This window comes from Dermacentor albipictus, chromosome 1, assembly GCF_038994185.2.
Source record: "Dermacentor albipictus isolate Rhodes 1998 colony chromosome 1, USDA_Dalb.pri_finalv2, whole genome shotgun sequence".
In the NCBI taxonomy this organism is placed as follows: domain Eukaryota; kingdom Metazoa; phylum Arthropoda; class Arachnida; order Ixodida; family Ixodidae; genus Dermacentor; species Dermacentor albipictus.
In genome coordinates, this window is record NC_091821.1 from 302,470,504 (window position 1) to 302,479,792 (window position 9,289).

A 9,289-nucleotide genomic window follows, 5' to 3' on the forward strand; every position below is an offset into this window, starting at 1 on the left:
TGTAATTACAATACACAACCGGTGACAGCTGCTCTTGCGCAGCACATTGGAACGAAGGACAGCGTCACTGAAATTTTCCGTGGCAGTTGCATATGTACAAAAATGTAAACAAGGTTCTTGAATGACAAAGTTTCATTAAGATATTTGTCCTCAACTTGTTAATTTCACGGCCTTTACATTTATCCCATCCGCGGTATGCACTGCATTGCTGATTTCGCACTGACATAGTTCTAAAGTTCGTGTGCTATTTTCGTTCTTATTAAACAGAAAAAAAAAACGTGGAAGCATTTGTATCCGTTATTTCTGGCACAATTTTTGGGACATAAGAATATATTCTTTTATGAAAAAATACATATATTACTTGCCTTGAGAGTACGTAGCGTCCAAGAATTCGTTTGCAGCATCTTTGGCGATGGCAATGCAGTTATTGTTCATGTATTTGATCCCTAGACAAATTCTGTGAAGAGGCCGAACTCCAACGTCAGCCCCCCCCCCCCCCCCCCCCGAACGAAATTTCTGACTACGCCACTGAACTGAAGGGAACACTGAGGTGAAAAAAAGAAAGAAGACACAAAACTCATCTGCGCAAGCTCTGGTATGGTATCACCACATGTCAGTCGGGTACATGTGCCGGTCTACTCTACCAACTAGCTCAGCTTTCTGTCGTTATAGGCTTCATTTCTAATACCCTGAGCCCTTTTCCATGTTCCCCTACTTATCTGCACAATCCTGCTTCGTTCGCTTCCTTAAGTGCGATATGTATCTTCCGCGCTAGAACCATGTCGTGGTTTACTCGTAATCGTGTAGTCCCACTGGAAGTTCAAATGACGTGCGGCTTCCTTCAACTGGACATGCCAGGAGGATTGGAGCTATTCTTTCCGCTGAATCATGGCGCCAAGTTAGGTTCCACCAGGAGTGCCATTGGAGCCGCCCCTATAGGTCGACGGGAACAGGTTAGCCGAGCAACACGCGGACTTCCTGTGCAGGATGAAACGTCCCGAGCTTCAGCAAAGTAAGACGAAACAGCCTTCTAATAATTCACCGTCAAATAACGTACTGGTTCTTGGAGACGCCATCGTAAGTCATACCCATAGAAAAACCCTTGCTTTAGGTCCTAAGCACTGTTTTAAGCCTAACATAAAACCCGTTGACGTTTTATGCATACCGTGCTGCATAACCAGGTTTGTCCCGGAAGAAGAACGCTCGCGCTGTATTTCAAATTGCATTGCAAGCATTAAACAATCAAATTCTCGTTTTAAGAAGTCTGACCCTGTCCGACCATTAGTTAATTACCTGTGGAGCATAAACTTAGACCAGTAATATCTGACAAGGAAGGTTATTTCGTAATTATGCCAGATAAGATATGTTTTCAGAAAAGCCGATTTCGGCCATATAAAAGAACTTAGAGCCAGTAAAACTCAAGCCCTCGGCAGTTAAGCAACGTGTGGTTGACCTCCTGTCAAGACATAATCTTGATGGGGTTGTCTCTAATGTGAAGAAAGCAAAATCCCTCACCTTAGAACTGCTTTTCTCGGGCAAGACACATAAACAAGAAATTCCTTTTCGTGCTATAGTATCAGAGAAAGGGACGTGGCAGCTCTGTGTCGCTAGTTACCGACAGAACTGCTTAGCTTCACTAGTTCTTTCAGACCCCTTTTGCTTGCGTAATTCTCAGGCAATAGTTCAGTATTTGAGAGAGGAAAATCCTGGTCATTGTACAACTTTAGTATGGATATCGAAGACCTGTATTGCTCCTCGCCGCATGACGGGTTGCTAAATTCCGTAAACGAGTGCATCACAGAACAAGTGCACGAGTCGGCTTTTATTGACCGATGCGGTGTTTCCACGGGAGTTTTTCTAAAAATTCTCTATATGTACTTAAAGTAGACGCTAACAGGGTGGAGAGATGTGGTTTCTCTGCAGAAATCAGACATTTGTATTGGCTCAAAAGTTGCCCCTATTCTTAGCGATATTTACCTGAGTAAGGTTGACAGCTGCTTAGAGAAAGCCTTAGGTGATTGCGTTATCAAGATATTTCGTTACGTTGATGATTACCTGACTTTCTCCAATAGGGAAAAAATCGATTCCGCTGCTGCCTCAGTAAGTGAGCAATTTAAACTTTATGGAGGAGGATTAAAGTTTACCAAGGAATTTCCTCAGCGACGCATAATTCAGATTCTAGACATTTCCTTGGTCTTCGAACAAAATCACGTTTGTTGGCAGTACTCCCCAAGATCTTCGAAGCCGTTGTTAAACTTTAATAATAATAATATATGGGGTTTTACGTGCCAAAACCACTTTCTGATTATGAGGCACGCCGTAGTGGGGGGCTCCGGAAATTTCGACCACCTGGGGTTCTTTAACGTGCACCTAAATCTAAGTACACGGGTGTTTTCGCATTTCGCCCCCATCGAAATGCGGCCGCCGTGGCCGGGATTCGATCCCGCGACCTCGTGCTCAGCAGCCTAACACCATAGCCACTGAGCAACCACGGCGGGTGTTGTTAAACTTTCAATCCAAGCATTCCAAAGTAGTAAAAAACGGAATTCCCATGTCGTGCTTTAAGTCTTCTCTCAGCAGATTCTGCATGCACAAAATGAGCGCCAGTTTAATGCACAGGTCCGGAGCCTATTAGAAGCAGGTTATCCAATAGCGTAACAGTGGTCACTGTGGCTGAACGCCTAAAGAAGTCGGTTTCGAGGGGCACGGACGTGATTATAGAAAGCAGTAATAGCAAAAAAAAAAGAAAAAGTAGTAGTGGCTATTCCGTACATTCATTCAGTATCGCGCAGGCTTAAAAACGTTGCAAGTAGGTAATGCCGAGACAAACTTGGTGACATTCTAGTTAAGTGTCCTTTGTATTGGACACTGTGCACGCCGTACCGTGGTGTTGTTCAGCAACAGGCAGCGATCTTCGTGGCACGGGCGGGCCTCACCCACAACTTAGCGGGGAAGAGGCCGCCGATTGGCGTAAAATACAGACCGGGGTATTCCCCCATTTAAAAATTCTAAATGCCATGTATCCCACTCGTTATAGGGCCAACTAACTGTCCTTGGTGCGGTGGCATACCTACCCTAATACATATTACCTGGCCCCTGGGAGTGCACTAAGCACCCTCATAGGCCAAATACCAGTAACACAATGGAGCAGTGGCAGGCACAGCTCGCCCGCTCCGACCTGGCAGGACGAAAGTCCTCAATTAGCCACGTCAGGCAGGCGGCAGAGGCCAGTGGGGCCCTCGAGTGAGAGGCTCCGACCACCCCTCCCTCAAATCTTTTCCATTTCAATGAAGTTTCTATCGTGGCACGGGCAGCCAGTTGGACCCGGTGTTACGACTTTGCACCCCGATTACGACTTTGTGGTCCCGTAGCGCTCGTCACCCGTTTCGTGACATAGCGTTGGTAGCGAAGACTCCGAGCCAGGCGTCGATGAGAATAACGAAAGGGACTTTATACACAGGACATGAACGGGTCGGCACTGGGGCCGAGATCTCACAGCAAACGCGACTGTTCCCGCACGGCGACGTCCGGCGAAAACCCCAGTCGAGAGCGGCACTGTGCTCCCGGTGGGTCGGCGGATCCGGTTTTCGAGGCGACCGCCTCGCGGCTTTATACTCCCCGAGAACCATTGTCACTCAAACGGCCCAATACAAAGTCAGCACACGACGGTCGTCCGAGAGGTCCAACCAGCGACCGCGCTGGCCACACGGTTCAAAGTTCGCGCGCGCGGTGACCTCCAGGCAAAAGGAGGTGCGGCGCCGGGCTGTCTGGCACTTGCTGACACGTTTGAACATGCTGCCCGCCGAGAGTCACCACGGAATACGCACGAATCCCCTCAGTTTGCGCCGCTGCCGACCGCTAAACCTACATCCGAACTTTTTTGGACCACATCGATGTCGGAAAGTCTGCTCCTGGCCAGCCGCCGCACTTGGTTTTGCCTCGCTAATCACTGGTAGCGCACCCACCCCCAACAGCCATGGAGGTGCAGGGCGAAGACCTCGACCCGACAACGTTCAGACCCAGTGAGTGGACCACGATACTCCGCGCGTACAAGGGAGGCAAACCAAGCCCGGAAACGCTGGTTGTGCCCCCTCATGCAGCCCCTGTTCGAGACAAGCCTGCCGCGCCCGCCGTCGGTGCTCCGGCCGACACTGCCCCTGCGACCTTCAAGCCGACATACCGTGCTCAACAACAACAGCTGCGCGTGACGCACGCAATCGCATTGCGAAGTAAGCAACTTGCTTCACTCCCTCCCGGCACTATAAGGGTAGTCTTCCGACCAAGAGGAGGCCTCGCTTTGAACGGAGCCATGGCGCAGCCACTCATGAAAGCTCTGCGAGTCACCGCCGCTGACCGGGACCTAGGAGAGTTTCACCTCCGGATTCACCCGACGAATAACACCTTCACGGTCGCTACACCTCTCGAGTCAACGGCCCTTCACCTCGTCCAACTCAAGGAAGTGGTCCTTCAAGAAACCAGTTACCCCATCGCCGCCTACATCGCACCGCCGCCCGCTGCTGCGCGCGGAGTCATCTCGCAAGCCTACTGGGCGGAAACACCCGAAGAGATGCTACAAGACCTCCAGACTCGCAACCCGGAAGCTGATATCATCGCAGCCCGCAGAATGGGTAGGACCCTCTCCATATTGATCACATTTGCGCATGGCCCAGTCCCTCACACCATACGCTACATGAGTGTAGTGCATAGATGCACGACGTACAAGGGAAGTCCAGACGCGTGCACAAACTGTCGTCGACCGGGCCACAGACACGACGTGTGCCCCCACCCCAAGAGTGGTCTCTGCCCGCGGTGCGGGGACAAGCATGAGCCGCAAGATGTTCCCTCCTGCATCCCGATCTGCATTCTCTGTGGGGGGCAGCACCTCACGGGCACCGGCTCGTGCAAGGCAAGAAATTCCGCCACCAAACGACATAGCCCACCGCCCCAGAAGTCGAAGTTCCCTACCAAGAAGGACTTTCCCCCGCTTAACACGACCCTCCCGTCTACCTCTACATGGGCTTCCAAGGTTGCCAAGACGAATATCATGACCTCCCAGGACTCGGACGTGAAGGCTCTGCGGGATGAGGTAAGGCAGCTCAAGGCAGACCTCTCTACCTCCACCCCTGCTCTACCCCCCACTCCACCATCCCCATCTTCCTCATCCAACCCGTCCGACCAACCTCCTCAGAAAAAGAGGAGGCCTGATGAGAGCCCAGTCCAACCTATAGACCTGGAAGCCAAATTTCAGGACCTCGCCCAAAACCTAGAATCCAAGTTCACAGAGCGCATTACTGCGCAGGTCACTGCACAGTGCCAGACTATGATTGAAGCTACCATTACCGGTATAATAGATAGGGTCATATCTAGCATCATGGCCAAGGTTGAGGAGCGTTTAGCTAACCTTATATCTGGCCTCTCAGCGGCCTCTCCTCCCGCAGTCCCACCTTCTGCACTCCTCCTTCGCCCCGCCACCCTTCAACATGGCTCCTCCGAGGCACCATAATTCCTTACAAATTATTCAATGGAATTGCAGGGGCTTTCGGCGAAAGCGCGACCCTCTGCAGCAGATTATCGCCAACTCTTTGTCCCCACCAGACATTATCGCTATCCAGGATGCCAACGTTTGCAGGCAACTGCCAGGATACGCTGTTATCCCCTCTGACTCCACTGATCTTCCTCGGGTGGTTACATACGTCTGTAACACCTTGCATTACGCGGAGCACGACGTTAGCTCCCCTATTGCTCACACCTTCATCGAAATTTTACCCCCCACCCCTGCACAATCTCCCCTGTTCATGCTTAACTGCTATCTTCTCCCACGACAGCCGATTCACCTACTTGTTCCACTCCTCAAATCCGTAACCCAAATGGCCGGATCAAACCCCCTACTGATTGCCGGTGACTTTAACTGCGCTCACGTGGACTGGGGCTATCGACGCACCAACCACAGAGGCACAGTTTTATACAATAATACGCTATTACTTCACCTGACCATCTTTAATGATTTTAGCCTACCTACGCGGGTTGGTAACAGTGTTACTGCCGATACTAGCCCAGACCTCACGCTTGGTAGAAACTTGGCTCACCTACAGTGGGAAAGAACGCAAGCCACACTAGGCAGCGACCACCACCTGATTCGCATAGCGGTGAACTATCGCCGACCTCAGCGCAAATTTACCGCTAGGCACACTAATTGGGATCAGCTCCGTAAATTTAGGCAAGCGCAGCCAGCACAGGGCCCCTTCGACCTAGACACCTGGACTACTCAGTTACAGAAAGACATTCGCCAACATACCCAAACGCTCGATACTACCCCAGACACCCCCGTTATCGACAGTAAGCTCGCCCACCTTCTTGAAGCTCAAGAGAACATAACGCGAAGGTGGAGAACTCAAAAGCACAACAGGAAACTAAAACTCAAACTCACCCAGCTTCAATCCCAAATAGAACACCATAGTGCCACTCTTTGCAAAGCTAACTGGGCTCAGGTTTGTGACGGCCTCCGAGGCAATCTCTCCACAACCCGCGCTTGGCACCTGTTACGCCATATGCTCGATCCCACGCAATCTAAAACACAGACGCGTCTTAGCATTCGCCGCCTCACTCATAATCATCGGCAGGACACCGACGCCTTCCTCGCGCAGGTGAAACGCACCTATACCACCCCAGGTCCTCCTTGCAAACATCCCGAGTACACGGGCTCACCCCAACCACAGCTTGACGCTCCTATTACAGAATCTGAATTTCGTGCAGCCCTATTGAAATTGCGCAATACCACACCCGGGGAAGATCAAATTACGAATGCTGCCATCCGAAATCTTGATGATGCCTCCATATCTCACCTCGTTACCTACTTTAACGAGTGCTGGGAGGCAGGTACCCTCCCTGCCTCCTGGAAGCATGGAAAAATTATATTTATCCCAAAACCCCACAAGCCCATCACCCTCGAGAACATCCGCCCCATTTCTCTTACATCTTGTCTCGGCAAGACCTTTGAGCACATAATCCTCGCCCGACTGACAATGTACATGGAAGAAAATCACTTTTTCCCCCACAGTATGGTCGGCTTTCGCGCACATCTATCTGCGCAGGATGCCCTACTTCAAATTACGCACGATGTGCTTGATGATACCATCCCCCATCTTACTAAAGCCATCCTGGCGGTTGACCTCATTAAGGCATTTGACAGAATTCGACACGCCGCCATCTTACGGGAACTGCAGGAACTACAGGTAGGCCCTAAGACCTACAACTACGTTCGCGCCTTCCTCTCTGGCCGCACTGCCTCCTTGCACATTGATCAGCTCAGCACACCCTCTTATACGCTCGGTGAATTTGGAACCCCGCAAGGCGCGGTCCTCTCCCCCCTTTTATTTAACATTGCTCTCATCCCTTTAGCCCAGAAGCTCAATCTCATCCCACACCTAAAACATACTCTGTACGCTGATGATATTACCGCATGGACCACTCATGGCTCAGACGGGGAAATTGAGGAAACTCTACAATTAGCAGTCGACACGATCTCCGCTCACGTATCATCTATCGGACTCGAATGTTCCCCCTCTAAGTCCGCGCTCCTCCTAATTAGACCAAAATCTGCCGCCAACTCACCCATCCAAATCACTTTACAAGGATCCCCTATCCCCATCACTCCCACCCTGCGCATCCTTGGTCTCTACCTGCAGGATTCCGGACGCAATGACCGTACCCTTAAAACACTCAAGGCCTCCACGCAATCAGTGTTGCAGCTTCTACGCCGCGTATCTTCCCTGCACAAGGGTTTAGACGAAGCAGACAACATGAAAGTTGTTCATGCTTTTACGCTTAGCCGCATTCTGTACGCCACTCCATATCTCAAGCTGAACTGCACGGAAACCGAGCGCGTGAACGCCATGATCCGCCTTGCAACTAAGGCAGCCCTCAACCTGCCTCGCAGTACTAGCACAGCCAAACTCCTTGCACTAGGCATGCATAACACGCTTCCTGAACTAGTTGAGGCACACCTTCAGACGCAGTATTTAAGACTTGCCGCGAGCGCCACTGGCCGCCATATCCTCGCCTCCCTTCGCATCAACATACCCGCTAATCAGTCAACCCTTATGGCCATTCCTCGACACATTCATACACCCCTTGTAGTGAAACCCCTTCCTCGAAACGTCCATCCCCAATATCACATCTCTCGCCGCATAGCTCGCGCAAATGCCCTCCACAAGTATTACGGACAGGTCGAGAAAGCCATCTGGGTGGACGCCGCATGTACAACGCATGAAGCTGTAGCAGTTGCTTACAACCCAACCTTACCCCGACCCCTAACTCACCATCTTCCCTCGGGCTCTACACCTGAGGAAGCAGAGGAGACCGCCATCGCCTTAGCCCTTGCCCTTTCGGATGCTGAATACATCTTTAGCGATTCAAAGACTGCTTTGTCCAACTTTGCCAGAGGCAGAATTCACAACCCTGCCTGGAACTTGTTGAACATCCCCACCCAGAATTTACCACGTAGGGTTGAGCTCCGGTGGGTGCCGGCTCACTCTGGGAACCCCGGAAACGAGGCTGCCGATAAATTGGCCCGAGGTTTAATTTGCCGGGCTCAGGACAGCCTCGATCCGGGTTTCTCGAGGGAGCGGGTACACAGCTTTGCGGAGCTCACGCAAATACCCCGTTTGGACCGTCGGTCTTACCCTCCTCCCCACTCCTCCCTGACGCACTCCCAACAGATCCTCTGGAGACGCCTCCAGACCCGCTCTCTCCCATCCCCTCAGCTGCTATCCCACTACTGTGGCACCTCCCCTACATGCTCCCTATGCGGAGACCCTCACGCCACACTCTCCCACATCCTTTTTGGCTGCCCTGCCGATCCTCCCCCGCAGGGACAGCCCGCCATCTCAAGCTGGGAGGACTGGGAGGTACTGCTCTCGTCTACGGACCCGACATCGCAGGTTACTGCGGTGGCTCGGGCTGCCGACGTCATGAGCAAAAGGAGCATGAACGTTTCGACGTAGTGCGGGACCGTGCGGTGGTCCAGGGACCCAGAAGAGTCCAAACTCACATGCTATGAATAAAGTTTTTCTGTCTGTCTGTCTGCCCGCCGATGCTTCTCCGCAGGACACCGCTGCCTGACGGCTCAGCATCTTGACTTGTCAAGGGAGAATTTGGGCGCTCGCAGGATAAATTCTGCATCTTGCAGATTCGGAATCCGGGCTTGTGGTAATGACACAACACCGGCTCGCATGCGCCACGCGCACGAGGTGTCACGGGAGGAGAAAGAGGAAGACGGTTCGAGGCCAGT

The 9,289-nt window shown here is 51.8% G+C and overlaps 1 protein-coding gene across 1 annotated transcript; it reads left to right on the forward strand.

The window, feature by feature from the left end:
* The first annotated feature begins 3,773 nt into the window (after window positions 1-3,773).
* Window positions 3,774-9,078, forward strand: LOC139054475 (uncharacterized). The gene is made up of 2 exons (XM_070531486.1): window positions 3,774-5,086; window positions 8,871-9,078. Exons 1-2 carry the CDS (start codon window positions 3,977-3,979, stop codon window positions 9,000-9,002), a joined length of 1,242 nt encoding a protein of 413 aa, XP_070387587.1. The 5' UTR covers window positions 3,774-3,976; the 3' UTR covers window positions 9,003-9,078.
* Window positions 9,079-9,289: the final 211 nt, after the last annotated feature.

Excerpts from the sequence above, each read along its gene's own strand:
- LOC139054475 (XM_070531486.1), top strand. The coding sequence starts at position 3,977 with ATGGAGGTGCAGGGCGAAGACCTCGACCCGACAACGTTCAGACCCAGT. Across the intron at positions 5,087-8,870 it reads TGAAGGCTCTGCGGGATGAG|GGACAGCCCGCCATCTCAAG; the intron begins GTAAGGCAGCTC and ends CCTCCCCCGCAG.